The 18,687-nt window shown below is 45.3% G+C and overlaps 1 protein-coding gene across 1 annotated transcript in view; it reads left to right on the forward strand.

Moving 5' to 3' along the window:
* The first annotated feature begins 12,895 nt into the window (after nt 1-12,895).
* The window catches only part of rhpn2 (rhophilin, Rho GTPase binding protein 2), a 47,890-nt gene continuing 42,098 nt past the window's right edge, over nt 12,896-18,687 (forward strand). Inside the window, exons 1-2 of the mRNA XM_056278763.1 lie at nt 12,896-13,055; nt 18,094-18,209. Coding sequence (XP_056134738.1) covers nt 13,005-13,055; nt 18,094-18,209 — 167 coding nt within the window. The 5' untranslated portion in view covers nt 12,896-13,004. The remainder of the gene's footprint in view (nt 13,056-18,093; nt 18,210-18,687) is intronic.

Raw genomic sequence — 18,687 nt, forward strand, 5'->3', positions numbered from 1 at the left:
TACAAACCCTACAGTCAGAGAAGACTGGAACTGAGTGTGAAAGATGGATGTGTGCTCTGGGGGGGCGAGAGTGGTTGTTCCGAAGAGGGGGAGGGAAGCCATCTTGAAACAACTACACCACACACACCCAGGTATATCTAGAATGAAGGGCTTAGCACGTTCATACATATGGTGGCCAGGGATGGACTCCAACATTGAAAGGGAAGTACAGCCCTGCCACACATGTCGGAAAAACAGAAAGTCTCCAGCCGCAGGGCCTCTCCACCCCTGGGAGTGGCCTGAGACACCCTGGAACAGACTTCACATTGATTAAGATGTTTCTTATCATTGTAGATGCACACTCCAAATGGGTTGACGCATATCCAATGAATACCGCAACAAGCCAAGCAACTATCGAAAAGCTCAGACAGTGCTTTAGCACGCACGAGCTGTCCCAGACAAGTGTATCTGACAACAGAACTTGCTTCACAAGCCAAGAGTTTGAGACGCTCCTGAAACAGAATGGCATACAGCACGTGACATCCGCGCCCTTCCACCCGGCATCAAACGGCCCGGCCGAAAGAGCTGTGCAGACAGTCAAACAAGGTATAAAGAAAATAAAAGGAGACACTTTAGAAACAAAAATAGCCAGATTTCTATTCAATTACAGAATCACACCGCAAACCACTACTGGCTTGTCACCAGCGGAAACGCTGATGTCCCGGAGACTACGTTCAACACTGGATCGTCTACTGCCTCATGTGAAGTCAAAGATACGTAAGAAAAAACTTAAACAAAAGGAACAACATGACACACACAGTAGGTGGAGAAGTTTTTCCCCTGGTGATGATGTGTACATCCGTAACTACAGCTACGGGCCCAAGTGGGTACCAGCGGTCGTCGAGCAGAACACAGGACCTGTATCCTACACGGTACAGACAGGAGATGGATGCGTCATGAGACATCATGTCGACCAAATCCGGAGACGCCATGCAACAATGACCGAGACGTCCATGCCGGAGGTGACAGAGAAGCCTACCACTCTTGAGGAGCCGGAGCAAGCAGCGGAGGCCTTGCCTGCAGACTCGATGGTCCCTGCTTCAGTGGAAGGGGAAGTCTCTGAGCCTGCTGAGATAGCTGAGGTTCACCCTCCACACCCGCCAGACGTGACAGCAGACCCACCACCAGTACTGCGCCGCTCTGAGCGCACAAGACAGGCTCCTGCTTACCTGAAAGACTTTGTAAGTTAGTAGTGAGATCCCTCAAGCAAGAGCAAGAATGCGCTCTGGGAACCACTGGAAGGCTGGTAGCCTACCCACCTTCCTAGATCATTCTTGTGCTATGTTCAAGCACGATATGTAAAAAATGTTTTTAAAAAAAACACACACGGGTAAACATTGTCATAATATGAAATGTTGAAATTAACTTTGAACACTTAATTAAGTTAACCATTTTATTTAGTTTTGAATTACTGTTACAGTACAATGTGTGAGCAGTTTAAAAAAAGGTAACTTGAGGTTAAAGTTCACCCGAGTAGTTTACTCTGAAGGGGGGAGGGATGTGATATACTGACTACCTGTTCATATTATACTTACCTGCAGTACCACCTCACACCCTAAGGAGGTACAGTTGACCCCTAGGGTTATCAGGTTGATGAGTTGAGACATACACAGAGGAAGTAGGGATAACTGAAATGACAACATGTGAATCTGTACGCTGTTCCGTGAGACTGAATAAAATCGGTAAACCCGAATCCGGTGAAACTACATCTTTTCCTAAAGAACACGTTATCACAGTCTCCAACAGACAATTCAGCATAGCTGGCCAGAACACAGGCGGGAAGGGCCAATTCCTGTTCAGCCATATTGGGACTCGAGAAGCCAGCTTGTGTTAGCTGATGGAGTTGTATCCAAAGGACTATGTATAGTAGTGCCCCCACCACCACCACCATGTGAGAGCACACGCTAAAGCTTACACGCCAATCCCACTTAGGGATGGTGAAGAGTAAACAGTGAGCCCGTGAGGTGCTATACTGGCCAGACATGAGTGCTGAAATCGAAGAAATGGTCAGAGATTGCAGCAAGTGTGCTGATTTCCAAAATAAACTGCCCAGACAATCACTCAACCCAACAGAAATTCCAGAGCTGCCATTTGAGGAGGTGGCATCAGATCTGTTTGTGTTTGAAGGCAAACAGTACATCCTCCTAGTGGATTACTACTCAAAATGTATTGAACTGAAAGACACGCGCAGTCACGTCACCTTAGAGACTCTGAAAGCTCAGTTCGGCAGTCATGGCATCCCTGCCACTCTACGGACAGACAACAGTCCGCAGTATTCCTCAGAGGAATTTAAAGACTTCTGCAAGGGTTATGGTATTCCCCACAAGACATCTTCACCACGCATGCCACGCTCAAATGGTGAAACAGAGCGTGCAGTGCAAATTTTGAAGAGGCTTTGGTGTAACGCACCAGACAAACACCTTGCACTGTTGGACTACAGAATTACCCCACTTGAGTCAGCAGGCCTGTCGCCGGCTCAACTGCTCATGGGCAGGAGGCCACGTAATAAGCTGCCTATAGCTCGTGTGCTACACGCACCAACAGCCTACGGCCCTCTCAAAGTAAAGCATCTGCTGGACAAGAGTAAGGACATCCAAAAGTTGTACTATGACCGTAAGAGGAGCAGGCAAACCTCGTGTTGCCCTTAAGCCTAGGGATGAGGTTAAGATGCATGCAACCATGCACTGGCAACCAGCCACAAATGTTCTCTGGGAGGTGTAGTTAAATTACACAGTGCTCCGTGGTCCTATGTTGTGGACTGTGGAAACAAGGAGTACCGTCGCAACAGCCAACACCTCCGCAAAAGCACCGCAGCCGCCAACCGTCCACGCCATTGGGTTTGGGATGAACCTTGGACCGACCGAACTAGCAGATCCGCCAAATGAGAAGGCGCCACAACCTCCAGCTCTTCCTGATCGCCGCACTCGCCACCTAAAATACCTTTGAGCCCCACTAAGCTTACTACTAGGCGGGGCAGTTGTTGAGCCTCCTGATAGACTGAATCAGTCTATGATTCATAGACTGATTCATTCTAAGTGATTTATGTTTGAGTTGTTTTCTCCCCTTCCCGCCTATTTTAGAAAAAAATGTGATTGGGGAAGAAATTCCACAAGGAAGCAGTGTTTTTTCATGAACTGTCTTATCCAATTAATCTGAAATGTATTGTTTAATGTTGTAAAATCCAAAAAGTGTAATCCTCCACAATCAGTAGTATTCATAATAACGGTTTTGTTTTTGTTTTTTGTGTGTTTTTTGTTTTTTACAAAATGTGTCTTGTACTTCCATAGAAAAATTAAACAAAAGGTTATCAATCTTTTTTGCAGTTGCATTCTCAACAGGTAAGGAGAGAGCAACATAGGTTAGTCTTGAAATGCCCTCAGCTTTTGGGGGAAGACCCCTCCTTCTCAATGACAGATCTCTTTGTAACCACATATTAAAAATTTTCCTTGTCTTTTCAATGATTGGCTCAAAATTCAAAGAACGTCTTATAGATTCATCTTTTGTAATATTTACACCCAAATATGTAACTTGATTCTTAATTGGAATTCCACATATAGATGACATTTCACGAAAGAAATTGGGCAGCGATCAAAAAGAGATAAGGGGAGATCGGACCACCTTGTCTAACTCCGCGATAAAGGTTTAACCTTAGAGAAGTACCATATTTTAACTTAACTGAGCTACTACCGGTATTATAAAGAGTTTTAAAAAAAGAAGTCTCCGAAACCAAACTTTGATAAGGCTTTCAAAATGAAGTCATGTTCCACAGAATCAAAGGCTTTGTAAAAGCCAAGAAAGAGAATGAGGCCATCACTATCAACAAGGTCGTTATAACAAACCTTGAACCAATCTAATGTTATTTGTGATGAGTCGATTTCTCATGGATTCAGATTGTGTCTCATCTATTATAGTATCTAAAACATTTTAATCTCTGAGCGAACAATGAGGCTAATATTTTATAGTCATTATTGGGAAGTGTGATGGGGCACCAATTATCCAAAAAATAACGGGTCTTTGTTAGGTTTTGGAATTAAAGTAATGATTCCCTGAGTCATTGTGGGTGGGAGAGCTCCTTTTTGTATACCTTCTACAAAAAAAGAAAAGAATTAGCCAAAAAGGGGGATAATTGTTCAGCAAACAGTTTGCGGAATTCGGCAGTAAAACCATCATTTCCAGGCGATTTGTTATTTTTCAAATCTTCTATCACTTTTTCAACTTCCTTAACATAAATTGTATAATCACATGAATTCCTATCATCTGTGGATAAGATTTTACATTGAGTGATTGAGTCAAGAAAAGCTGTGGCTGCTTCTTCAGAGTATTGAGACTTGTAGAGATTGCTGTAAAAATTGGCACAGAAAGAAGTAATTCTTCTAGGGCCATTAACTACGTTATTATCTATTAGCAATTGAGCTATAGTGGAATTATTAAAATTCCTTTTTTCAAGTCTAAAGAAGAGGAATTTTGTTTCCCCTCCTTCATCCATCTTTTCCTAGATCTAATAAATGCTCGTTCTGCTTTAATTTTATATATCTAATTTTGCAATTGTAAATATTCTTTATACTCATCATCAGATAAATTCACTTGTTGAGAAAAACATGCCAACTGGTAGATAAATTATGGAGTCCTTTTGTTCTTAGCCAGATCACTTCCACATTTCCTGAGAAATTTTCCCATCTCAAATTTAAGCAGTTCCCAATAATAGTCATAGGAATTTTTACCACTGGCTTCATTCCAATGTGAGCTAACAAGTTCCCTTATTTTACCTGCACCTGATCAAACATAAGAGTAGAGTTTTTGAGCTTCCATAGGATGTAGAGTCAAAGGGAAACAGTAATATATAGGTAATATAGTATAATATGATATAATATGTGCGTGTGTGTGTGTGTGTGTGTGTGTGTGTGTGTGTGTGTGTGTGTGTGTGTGTGTGTGTGTGTGTGTGTGTGTGTGTGTGTGTGTATTATATTAGAGGGACCGCTCAGGTTGGACGGTTTGGAGACAAAGCAAGAGAGGCAAGATTGAGATGGTTTGGACATGTGTGGAGGAGAGATGCTGGGTATATTGGGAGAAGGATGCTGAATATGGAGCTGCCAGGGAAGAGGAGGTTGGTGTGACAGAGGAAGACACAGAAGACATGAAGAAATGGAAACGGATGATCCGCTGTGGCGACCTCTAACGGGAGCAGCCGAAAGTAGTAGTATATATATATATATACACTACCGTTCAAAAGTTTGGGATCACCCAAACAATTTTGTGTTTTCCATGAAAAGTCACACTTATTCACCACCATATGTTGTGAAATGAATAGAAAATAGAGTCAAGACATTGACAAGGTTAGAAATAATGATTTGTATTTGAAATAAGATTTTTTTTACATCAAACTTTGCTTTCGTCAAAGAATCCTCCATTTGCAGCAATTACAGCATTGCAGACCTTTGGCATTCTAGCTGTTAATTTGTTGAGGTAATCTGGAGAAATTGCACCCCACGCTTCCAGAAGCAGCTCCCACAAGTTGGATTGGTTGGATGGGCACTTCTTTGAGCAGATTGAGTTTCTGGAGCATCACATTTGTGGGGTCAATTAAATGCTCAAAATGGCCAGAAAAAGAGAACTTTCATCTGAAACTCGACAGTCTATTCTTGTTCTTAGAAATGAAGGCTATTCCATGCGAGAAATTGCTAAGAAATTGAAGATTTCCTACACCGGTGTGTACTACTCCCTTCAGAGGACAGCACAAACAGGCTCTAACCAGAGTAGAAAAAGAAGTGGGAGGCCGCGTTGCACAACTGAGCAAGAAGATAAGTACATTAGAGTCTCTAGTTTGAGAAACAGACGCCTCACAGGTCCCCAACTGGCATCTTCATTAAATAGTACCTGTTAGAGCCTGTTTGTGCTGTCCTCTGAAGGGAGTAGTACACACCGGTGTAGGAAATCTTCAATTTCTTAGCAATTTCTCGCATGGAATAGCCTTCATTTCTAAGAACAAGAATAGACTGTCGAGTTTCAGATGAAAGTTCTCTTTTTCTGGCCATTTTGAGCGTTTAATTGACCCCACAAATGTGATGCTCCAGAAACTCAATCTGCTCAAAGAAGTGCCCATCCAACCAATCCAACTTGTGGGAGCTGCTTCTGGAAGCGTGGGGTGCAATTTCTCCAGATTACCTCAACAAATTAACAGCTAGAATGCCAAAGGTCTGCAATGCTGTAATTGCTGCAAATGGAGGATTCTTTGACGAAAGCAAAGTTTGATGTAAAAAAAATCTTATTTCAAATACAAATCATTATTTCTAACCTTGTCAATGTCTTGACTCTATTTTCTATTCATTTCACAACATATGGTGGTGAATAAGTGTGACTTTTCATGGAAAACACGAAATTGTTTGGGTGATCCCAAACTTTTGAACGGTAGTGTATATATATATATATATATATATATATATATATATATATATATATATATATATATATATTTATATTATTTTGCTTTATTTTATTTTTGTGATCGGTTAATGGAGGGGAGTTAATAGTATCAGACAAGTCCCCATCAGCCAGGCATCTAGAAATTAGCCAAAAATCTATCCATGACTGTCGCGTGAGGTCTTTATTACACCAGCTGTATTGACGGTCTTGAGGAAATTTTTCCCTCCAAATATCAAAACATTTTCCATAAACCGTTTAAATGTGAGTTAGAGGATCCAGACTTCCTAGACGGCCATCTGCCCATTGTATTGTCCATGGTTATATTAAAATCCTCTCCCAATAAAAGATCAATTTTCTCTTCTAGGTTTTCAAAAAACACGTTATTTTCTCTAGATGAGTTGTATCCATGTAAGTTGATTATAAAGACTCAGAGGGATTACCGTGAAGCAAAAGTGACCCAAAGTGTCCTTTTCACCACCTAAAATATCCTCAGCAAGTCTATTCTTTAATATAGCTACCCCAGCTGAATGCTCTGGTGCAGGAACTAACTGTTGGGCGCCCCAACTGATTCAGAGCAGCCAAATGTGCCGGGTACCCCAGAGGCAGAGACTCGGAGACAAGGGAACAAACGTAAGGGTTTTATAAACAAAACAAGTACCTATCTAAACCTATGCTAGTGTGTGGGTGCCTGAACAGGACGTAAATGGGGCGTGTGCTACGCCACGTGGGTATGTGGAGAGCTCGTGTCTAACGTGCTCGTGTCTACCGAGCTGGAATACACTGGGTTTGGAATGGAGGGAGCCTGGAGGAGAGCCAAGGAGACAGCAGGGTTGATTGGCACTGACAGGAAATGAAGCAAACTTGGAGAAACTGGCTAAGTTCTAGGAAACGCGAAGAGGCTCTTCAGCAGACTAGACTGACCGCACAGTTGTCAACGTTCGAACGTCAGACGTCTTTCTTCAGCAGCCTTAAGTAGAGCGAGGCCCAGATGGTAATTGGGTACAGCTTGGCCTGATGGAAATTGCCCACACCTGCTGCCGAAGGAGACGCCCGGCCCAACCTCAGCGGTGACGTGCTGAGTGGGACTGGGCACGTGACTGTGACTGGCATGGGCGTGGCGGCACAATACGAACTACATATCATTTCCCCTTTGCGATCTCCAAAAGTTAGTATCGTTACCAGTTGAGTGGCATCCTTGAAAAAAGCAAAAATCAGATTTGTTTTTTTTACAAACAGGAACAAAGTTTTGCTTGTGACGTTGTTTTAAAGACCCCTGGCATTGACGGATGTTAGAGACAAAGGCATATGACACTAGGAAATGTAAACACAGTGCAAAATCCTATACAAGACAAAACAGAACACTGGATAAAAACAGTGGGCAACTCAGCAACAAGAATGCAAGTGCAAAAATAGTCTTATTAGGTCAAGATATATATTTTTAACAGTTATGTAACATCCATTTACGTATCACCTAATCTGTTATCCTTCTTATCTTATTGACATAACTATACTTGAGACTGTGAAAAAGGTCAACATTCCTTAAGCCTGACTAAAGGCTTCAAGTATACAAGTCCAAAAGAACAAAAAAAGAAAGAGATATAAACGTGTAACTCACGCCATCTGGTGGAGGAACAGTGTATCAGCACTTGTACGTCCAAAGAATGATTGGTTTTAAAACTGTTTGACGAACAGCAGTAGTACTAACATAACTTTTCCCATTTTAAAAAGAGGTAATTCACTGCTTCCTTTAAAAAAAAAACAGGTCAAAGGTTTTACCTGCTACAATCTGAGATCCCTGAAACACAAGTTGACTTGATTAAACGTCTTTCACTCTGATTCTTTTACCTTCAATAATAGCAAAGGAGCCTCGAACGCCTGCCTTTCCCCCCCTCCTCTTTGTCGACCGAAGGCCAGTTTATTCCTGGCATCTTTGGCGTCTTGTGGGAGATCTTCGAGGAGCCTTATCTTTGGTTGTTTCAGCAGAGCAGATGTTCTGGCACCTCTCCAGATCTTGTCCCTGTGGATGCGAGATGTAAATTGCACAATTATGCGTCGGGAGGATCGTGCGCCCCCAGACCGGGGACCGAGCCTGTGAGCGATGTCCGCCGAGGCGGCGAGCTGGTCTGCAGAATCAGGTGACACTTGAGAATACGAGAATGTGAAGAAGATAATCACCGACGGTGATTATCTTCTTCACCGTCGGTGATTATCTTCTTCCCATTCTCCATTCTCTGTTCTTGGATACCAGCGACCCTTAAATTCCATCTCCTTCTGTATGTATCAAGTTGGTTACATCTGTCACGAAGCCCACGGTTCTCCTTCTCCAGCTCCTCAACCCTGCCCTGGGGAGAACCAACGTTATCTGTGACATCTTCCACCCGCTTGTCCGTGGTATCCAGCCTCTCTATACGAGGCTATTAATGGTCACTGTGTTTTCCTCAACAAAGCGTAGTTTTCGTAGAGTTTCCACCTGCATCTTCTCTGTTCTTTCCATCATTGTCAGCATGGCAGAGCTAGACTCACTTGCACGGGGCGCTGGCCAGGCGTTGGCGGTAAAGGAGTTACACCTGTTTCTTGAAAATGTGATTCCGAGCTTTTCTTAGCATAGTGTAGCGAATTCGGGGGACAACGCAACAACAGGAACTGCCGCGGCCGGGAAACGAACCCGTATCGCCGGCACCGCAGGAGACATCGCTAACCGCTCGACTAAAGGGTCAGACCCTCCAGCGTGTTTTACGTTACAGTACCCCCCTCCTCCTTCGGGAAGCGCGGGACGCTTAAGCATATCAGCTCCTTCACGCCTCGGGGCGCCTACGCTTCCGATGGCCTTACGGTCGCTCCATCCCACTTCTGACACCAATGTAGCGAATTCGGGGGGGGGGGCAACCACAGGAAGTGCCGCGGCCGGGACGCGGAGACGATGGCTCAGATGGTTCACTTTGACAGGTCAATATTTGATATCGATTCCTTTTGTTTTCACCTCAATTATTTTTCTAGGTTTCTCATTGTTTTTACTTTTTTTGCTGTGTATGTATGAATGCCTTAATCTGTCTGTCTGTCTGCCTGTCACGTTACAGTAGAACGTTGTCATACAGAAACACAACACAGTTGAATTCCATCATATACTGAAATGTCTTTGATCTCAAGTTCCATCCTGTCTGATTCATTTAGTTGACAGTTTTAACGACACCCCGTGTCGGACTTCTGATGTGTTGCACAGCTTGAACCTGAGAGCTTTCAGCTACTGCTCACCGCGATGGCGCGGATCGCGTCCCTGGTTGGCATGTTAAACAACTATGGAACGGGAAAAAAGCTATTGTAGTAAATTCGGGGGGGGGGGGTAGCTCGGGACGCCGCATCCGGATCTCCCACACCGCGAGCGACAACGTTAACCAGTCGACTAAAGGGGCCGCCCCGTTGGGTAAGGGCCAACGTGTCTAAAAAGTGTAACGTGCATGGATAAGGAGACACGGTGAGGCTTGGCTAACGGGTCAGACCCTTTAGTCAACTGATTAACGTTGTCACTTGCGGAGTGGAAAACACGGGTTCGCGTCCCGGCTGCGGCAGTTCCTGTGGTTGCACCCCGAATTTGTTACAACATTTTCGTTTTATCTATCCAGATCTCTTATTGTGTAGTTTAGTTTAAATAAGTTTAATTTAACCTACCGTAGTTTAGGTTATTTGGTTTTTATTTAGCATAGCATCGTGTAGCTGAGTCAATATGTTGTTCATGGCATCTTTATTTCGTATATCTTTTTCTCTTGGTGACTATTCTCGAAACCTGTTTGCAATATTTCCTGTTACAGTCTGTATAACACCGAACTTAGAGAGATACGTTCATGCTGTTTCTGAGCACATCTTTAACACGGGTGGTTTGAATCACGACCGAGAGGTGGGTGTGGTTTTATGATGTCATAGCTATTGGCTACTGAAATTCAGGGCGGTCGTGTGGGCGTGGCTGGGTGTGCTAAACACCGGGGCAAAACCGCTTGCCGTAGAAAACGAGATATATTTTTTTTACCCTGATTTTTCCCTTTTTTCCCAATTTATTGGCCAATCGATCCCCATTATAGTTCAAACACCCACCCTCGTGCTGCATGCCTTCGCCAACCGCATCTCTCCGGCCGGCAGTCTGGAAGGAGACGCCTCGCCACTTCCGTGACAAGGCGAATCCAGGCCGAACCACTGCTTTACCCCCCACCCACACCCGGAGCCCTAGAAAGAGAGAGTTACGTCGACTCCGTAGACGTCAATGGGCCACAGCAATGGCGGATCATGGGAGCCCCGGATAGTATTGCAACCGGTTATTTTCTTGCCCGGTGCGGGATTCGATATGGGGTGTACTGCACCACAAGGCGACATCACTAACCGCTCGGCTCAAGGGTCAGACCCGTTAGCTAGGGGCTAACGTGCCTTATTAGTAGTTTACAGTATCAAACAGTGCGCATAGAATATGTGTCAGGTTGGAATATATCTATATATTGTAGAGAATTCGGGGGACAACGCAATCACAGCAAGTGCCGCGGCCGGGAAGCGAACCCGTATCGCCCGCACCGCAGGAGACATCGCTAACCGCTCGACTAAAGGGTCAGACCCGCGAGCCAGCGGCCAGCGTGTCTTCTTATCCATGCACGTTACACTATAAATATAAAAATCTGAAAATATTGGTTAGTAGTTACCGAAAATCGCGGCTAAGCAGTTCATTTAAATGACCCGCCAAGCTTCGTTTGGAACTATTCGGCGGCTACATGAACCACGTGACCCTCTCGCGTTCTGACCCCTTATTGACGCAACTCTCTCTTTCTAGGGCTACCAGAGACGCGTTCATGTGACGAACACAAGCCGACTCCGCCCCCTCCGAAGACAGCGCTGCCAATTATTGCTGCTTCACCGAGCAGCCCACTTCCTGACAGCCCATTTCCTGCTCTGTCGTCACTTTACACAAAAAAAAATGGCGAGCGACGTGGCCCCTCGTGGTCCGGGGCCCCGGTCCGTAATCCAGCCTTGTGCGCACATGTTTTACATCTCTTGTGGTGTCTGCTCATTGTTTTCTAGAGGATTAAAAGTTTTCAATTGTAATGTTTGCCTTATTGTTGTAAATTATGGTTCGAATAATAATAATAATAACTACATGTCCTCCACCCATGGAGGTATTATATAGTAGAACTACTGCTAAAGGCAACACCAACCAACAATGAAGATAGTGCTCCAAAAGCCTAGCAAAGAACCTCGTTCCCGATGCACAGCATGACCGCGCGTAGAGTGCTTGTACACAGCCGTGACGTCACGCAGAAAAAAAGATTTTCTGGGCTTTTTCCGTGCTTTGTAAAAGTTTTGAAAAGATTAAAACCCCACGGCTTAAAAAATATACAATACAAAGAGTAATAACTGACCATGGTTATAGCTGCAGGTGTCCTGTCGACGGTTTTACAGGCGTCTCTTTTCCAATGGTGGTCTACGGGGGAAAGGCTTTTTGGGCCGCAGGGGCTTTTTCGCTGCAATACCGCGAGCGACCACTGGGGAAAGAATTTGGGTAACACTTTAGTATGGGGAACATAAAAAAAACTTAATTACTAGTGAATTAGTAATGATCAAGATGTCACTTTAGTAGGGGGAACATATTCTAAGTAACAAAAACTTAATTACTAGTGAATTAGTAATGATCAAGATGTCACTTTGGTATGGGGAACATGAAAAAACTTAATTACTAGTGAATTAGTAATGATCAAGATGTCACTTTAGTATGGGGAACATATTCTAAGTAACAAAACTTAATTACTAGTGAATTAGTAATGGTCAAGATGTCACTTTAGTATGGGGAACATATTCTAAGTAACAAAACTTAATTACTAGTGAATTAGTAATGATCAAGATGTCACTTTAGTATGGGGAACATATTCTAAGTAACAACAACTTAATTTACAGTAATTTAACACTATGAACACTTGTAGTGTTGTGTGTTGTTATGTAAGAACAGACCATATTCATTAAGTGTTGGTAAGGCAGAATAACTCTTCTTGTGGTACTACCACCTTATAAAGGCCACACTAAGCAAAGCATATTGAGATGGTACTACTAATAAGCAATACTTCTGAGGTTATAGAGGGAAAACTCATAGCTAATGGCTTACTGGTTGTATAATAAGGCCATGCAGAATAAGGCATTAATGAGTACGTGATAATGACCAATTAAGAGCCAACATGTTGCTAATTTGCATGCTAATAAGCACCTAATTAATGGTGTATACGTTCCCCATACTAAAGTGTTACCAAAATTTGGCTGCGATGATACGTCCATGCCTCCACCCCCCCCACCTGACGGAAGCCCCGCCCACCCGCGTATCTCAGCAGCGTCACCTGATCGTGCAGGGGGCGGGGCCGATCCCCAAAACCCAGCCGAGGAGAGCGGACGAGTCACAAACGAGAGGGACCGGACGCGCAGTCGCACCCGGACGGACACGCAGACGGACTCGGACGGCGTGAGAAGCGGCGCACCTGTGGAGGGAGCGGGTCTCGGTTTGAATCGTCGGACTCGGAGGTTTGATCATGACGGACGCCCTGCTGCCGAGCGGAGGAGAGAAGGACTACTTCAAGAAGGTAAGAAAGGGGGGAAAGTTTCCGTGACCGTCCTGTTCCGTGGGTGGCTGGCCGATGGGCACGCCACCTGTCCCGCCCCCGACACCCCGCATATCTGATGAGGGGGTACAGAACCAGGGGTGGGGTTGTTTCGCCTCCATCCCCTCTTCTCCGAGGGACGTGTGCGTATCTGCTACGTGAGGAGGGCGCCTCTCCACGTCCCGAGGCTGTTTCTCCCCCATCGTGTGTTAGGAAAACCAGATTTGGGTGTTTGACGTGAAATGTCGATTTGTCGTTGAATTAAAATTGAAATAAAAACTCAACAAAAAAAAAATCCAAACTAAAACGAGAAGATCAAGGACCTGCAGCTCCACCTTCACCTGAACGTGAAGGTGGAGCTGTCAGCACCAGATGACCCGGGCTGTGTGTGTGTGTTTGTGTGTGTGTGTGTGTGTGTGTTTATATATTTGGATGTTAGTGTGTGTGTGTGCGTGTGTGTGTGTGTGTGTGTGTGTGTATGTGTGTGTGTGTGTGTGTGTGTGTGTGTGTGTGTGTTTACATATTTTGATGTTGGTGTGTGTGTGATGTGTATCTGTGTAATATATTTGTGGTGTGTGTGTGTGGTGTATTTGTGGTGTGTGTGTGTACGTGTGTTTATATAGTTGGGTGTGGGTGTGTTTGTGTGTGGTTTATCTGTGTAATGTATTTGTGGTGTGTGTGTGTGCGCGCGCGCGCGCGTGTCTTATGTCTTTGGGTGTGTGTGTGTGTGTTGGGGATGGGGTTTGGAGTCTAATAATAATAACACGTGCAGAAAGAGGTGGTAGTTGTGTATTAATGTGGGGGTTTCTGCATGACCAGTTTGTCCTCTGCGTGTTAGTGTAACCGGTTATTTTATTGCCCGGTGCGGGATTCGATACCAGGTGCACCACACCACGAGGCGACATCACTAACCGCTCGGCTAAAGGGTCAGACCCGTTAGCTAGGGGCTAACGTGTCTTATTAGTAGTTTACAGTCGTCACCCTTCCCGGAAGCGCGCCCTCGCGCTTTGTTCTTCCCGCGCTCCGAAGAGACTTCTGAGAATCTGCACACTTCCGGATCCCACCGCTGCCACCAATGTAACCGGTTATTTTCTTGCACGGTGCGGGATTCGATACCGGGGTGTACTGCACCACAAGGCGACATCACTAACCGCTCGACTAAAGTGTCTTATTAGTAGTTTACATTAGCATCATAGTACGTTCTTGTCTGTTAGCATGTTAGCATCATAGTACGTTCGTGTCTGTTAACATGTTAGCATCATAGTACATTCTTGTCTGTTAGCATGTTAGCATCATAGCACGTTCTTGTCTGTTAGCATGTTAGCATCATAGCACATTCTTGTCTGTTAGCATGTTAGCATCATAGTACGTTCTTGTCTGTTCGCATGTTAGCGTCATAGTACATTCTTGTCTGTTAGCATGTTAGCATCATAGTACGTTCTTGTCTGTTAGCATGTTAGCATCATACTACGTTCTTGTCTGTTAGCATGTTAGCATCATAGTACGTTCTTGTCTGCTGGCTGGAGGACCTCTGTAACCAACCGCTCATAAGTGGCATTTATAGTAATGATGATAATAGTAAGGAGGAGGAGGAGGAGGAGGATGGTGCTTCTTAAAACCAAGTAACCAGGGGCCTCACGTGATAAAAATGAAATCAAAAAACATTTAAATTTAAAAAATGTAAATAAAAATCTGATCAGTAATTAAAGACAAATAGCAAGTAAAAAAAAAACCCTCTTTGCACAGAGTGATCTAGTCAAGAGTGGGCTGATCATGGACCTTCCTTTCCTTTCCTTTAGAGGAACCACCAGTGACCATCTGCTGTGCAGGTGGCAGTTCTGTTTCTGATCAGTCAAAGAAAGAAAGGATTTTTTTTTTCTTCCTTCTGTTTAAAATCGTGTTTCTCGTGCAGCGCTGGGATTTCCAGATATTTCCAGTCGGTGGTCTGGTTTGTGTGCATGCAGTGCCGAGCTGTGCTGAGTCTGTGGGAAAAGGTCCTCTCCGCTGAGTGATTATCTAATGTGGCGTTACTCGGCCTGCCACATAGTTGTGTGTGTGTGTGTGTGTGTGTGTGTTTTAACCCAGCCTGTTTAAATTGACTCAACAAGAGCCTTTGTGTTGCGCTGATCGCCCCGATCACCAATCTGAGCGCTGCCTAGATCTGGTCTTTGTGCTGCGTTTCCTGTGTCTATATCCATGCTGCCGGGCATGATGGGAGAAACCTTAGTTTAGTTAGAAACCCTCTCCATCTTCTCCATGTTTGATTTGTCTCTCCTTTGAGCTTTCTCTCCCTCCCTCCTCCCTCTCTCTGTGCTGTTGTCATAAGGACCAGTTTATGGTCTTGGTGGTATCGCCCTCGGAGACCTCTGTTCAGTTTGAACAGGCCAGCACATTTTCGGAGACCGCAGGGCGATGAGTAACCACAAACTCCTGATGTCGTAATCTTACAGAGGTTTGTGATTTGGAAACAGTTTGGTGAAATTTTAGCTGAGTGGAACAAAGGTTCTTCTCCTTTATTCTCTTCTCCCTCCCTTTCCTGGCTTGACCGAGTTCCAAAACCTTCGATGTTCAGATCAGGTGTTGTAAGGTCAAATGTGTTCAGGTTAGGTGTGTTCAGATCGGATGTGGCCCCGCCGCAGGGCTACTTGATGAGAAAACACCTCGTTTCTTCTCAGTCTCTTCAGTTTCTTCTCAGTCTCTTCAGTTTCTTCTCGTTTCTTCTCAGTCTCGTCAGTTTCTTCTCGTTTCTTCTCAGTCTCTTCAGTTTCTTCTCAGTCTCGTCAGCCGAGCAACCCACTGACGTAACATCTGGCCTGGTGCCGTCCTTCACCCAAACCACACGTACAAATTGACAACATGTGCACTGGCTTAAAGAGCAGCCTGCCTCTCACTTTCTGCAGACTGCCCACCCCTGCCCCTACCCCCGCCCCCGCCCCACTGACTTCGTGTTAGGGGGAGAGAGAGTGGAGATCAGTCATGGTGACCAAGTTTGTGTCAGCCAGAAAAAAGGTTTTTGAGAGAGAAGGGAATGTTGAATGTTCATTAGGGGACCAAGCCTCTCGCTGGACCCATGCCAGACCTAATGGGCACTTGTATAACCAAAGTATCCCGTGAGTCATTGCTCCACATGTTCCTTACAAAGCCATAGTTATATAATAGCAGGGTGACAAGCAGCCAATCGGGAGACTGGTTACACCGGGACGTTTCTGAGACTCCGCCCCTCCTCGCAGTCTGCAGCTTTTGCGTTTGGCTCCGGCCCAGATTCTGTTAGGAACACATTGGAATGAGATTGGTTTGGCTGAGCGGTTCGGGTCGGAGGTCAACGAGTAAAAGGGCTTCCTTCAGAAAATACGCGTGGAAACAAAAGGCCCTAAAAACAGACAATTGTTTCTCTCTGGAAACACGCCAGAGGGAACAGTCTCATATCAACCAGAGGGTACATTGGTCAAACCAGTCCCAACGCTGTCCCAGTTTAACTGGTCCTGAGAGCTGCTGAGGAGATGGGTGGACAGTCGCACCTTGGAATGCTTAACCTGATGAGGCTCGAGGTTTTTGTTTTTGTTTATTTGGCAGGCTGCTCAGTGACCAGACTTTAACCAAACTGTGCCGGCCAGGCACTGAACGTCCTCCCCAACCACTGGCTGATTCATCTTCAATGATCCTGGAAGTCGAAACATAGCCCTGTCACTCGTCTGGCATCCATGATCTTTCTAGAAGCACAAGAACTTTTGTTCCATCTATCACGAGGGTTCTTGGACTCGTTGATGTTTGGCCTCCTTGCTGTGGGTTATTTATTATGGTGGTGATCTGGGAACCAAGGTTTATTCTGCCGCTTTTGTTACCTTCAGTCATGGTAGACTTGGCAAGCGCTGTAAAAACCCACCACCTCGGTGACTCCATCTTATCAGGTCACATGATGTTCTGACCACAGCCCTGGTCTGTGAGTCATATCTCCGCCAGTGTTTACACTGCGAGGCTGGGTTACCTTCGTCAGGAATGATGACAGAATGTACAGCCAAGTAAAGGGAGGGCAAGAGAGGCACACAGACAGACATTTGAACATTTTTCTCCAGAACACGTGTCTTTTCATTCTAAACCTTCTAAATTCTCCATACTGACTTTTTTAGGGCTATACAGTTGATCAGTGCTGTTGGACTAACACGCCTAGATAATGCGATTGGAGATGGATTTACTCTGGCATGTATACACTTCAATCGGCCCCGAACTGGCCTAGGCGTTCTGGGCATGATCCATCGTTCCCGTGGCCCAGTAGCAACCAGCTGAAAGGGGGCATATCGCTACCTACCGTATCGGGTGGGACGTACTTCGGTCAATAAATCGATTTTCCCCCGGTTTTTGTACACTGGGACAATGACAGTAGTTCAGTTACATGGCTTAATCGAGCTGTAACCGTAGCTCGACTGAACCGTGCATGTAAACGCGGTGAGATTTGGGAGTTAAAAGTGACATTGGTGCTTCGCTTACGGATGTTATTGTTTGTATCCAACAGAAAATTCACATCTGCAAGTTGAGTTTTTATCTCTTAAAAAAACGGAGGGGGGGGGGGAGGCGGCAGGGTGGCCCGGTGATTAGCACTGTCGCCTCACAGCAAGAAGGTCCTGGGTTCGAAACCCCAGGCCATCCCAGGTCCTTTCTGTGTGGAGTTTGCGTGTTCTCCCCATGTCCGCATGGGTTTCCTCCAGGTGCTCCGGTTTCCTCCCACAGTCCAAAGACATGCATGTTAGGGTTAATACTCCTGCCTGTGCCCCTGAGCAAGGCAATGGAAAGAAGAACTGGAGTTGGTTCCTGGGCGCTGCAGCTGCCCACTGCTCCTGTACAATAGGATGGGTTCTCTCAAATCAACAGATGACACAAACCGAAGGCTTCCGGACACCCACCGAACCCAACCTTCTCTAAGCAGTTGAAAACTTGTCTTGATGGAGACGGTTTATCCTGGTTAATTATGTTGTGTTGTGTTGTGTTGTGTTGTGTGTGTGTGTGTGTGTGTGTGTGTATACAGGGCTGTAATCCCTTCGCCCAGACTGGACGCAGCAAACTGCAGAACAGGAGAGCCAGTCTCAACCAGCAAATCATCCGCCAGATGAGGATGAGGGCAGGAGCTGAAAACCTCCTCAAGTAAGAACAAACTAGCTTGTGTGTGTGTGTATGTGTGTGTGTGTGTGCGATGATAAATGTTCTATGCAGATGATGAACTTGGACTCTCAGCATTGTGAAACACTGCCCTTATAGTTTCCACTGCTTTTCCTCCTCGCATCACATGATGTCCGACATTCAGGAATCAGGAGCATGTATTTGTCATTCCATTCCATGACCTGTGCACATGAAATGAAACGAAATATCACTTCCCCCAGCCCACAGCAGTGCAACACAAAGACAAAAACACATATCCAAAAAATAAAAAATAAATTCACCGTCCAAGAGAGTAAACGCCAGGGTGACTGTCGGAACTGCCGGTCTGCATGGGCTAGCAGTTAGCTTAGCCTTCTCCGCTTCCGCGTCCTGTCAGACCGCCCTCGGTGCTTCCTCCTCAGGCACAACTCCAGGCAGCAGCAGACCAGGCTCCCCCAGCCGATCCAACGCCAGCTCTCCCAGC

Source organism: Lampris incognitus, chromosome 4, assembly GCF_029633865.1.
Source record: "Lampris incognitus isolate fLamInc1 chromosome 4, fLamInc1.hap2, whole genome shotgun sequence".
Lineage (NCBI taxonomy): Eukaryota > Metazoa > Chordata > Actinopteri > Lampriformes > Lampridae > Lampris > Lampris incognitus.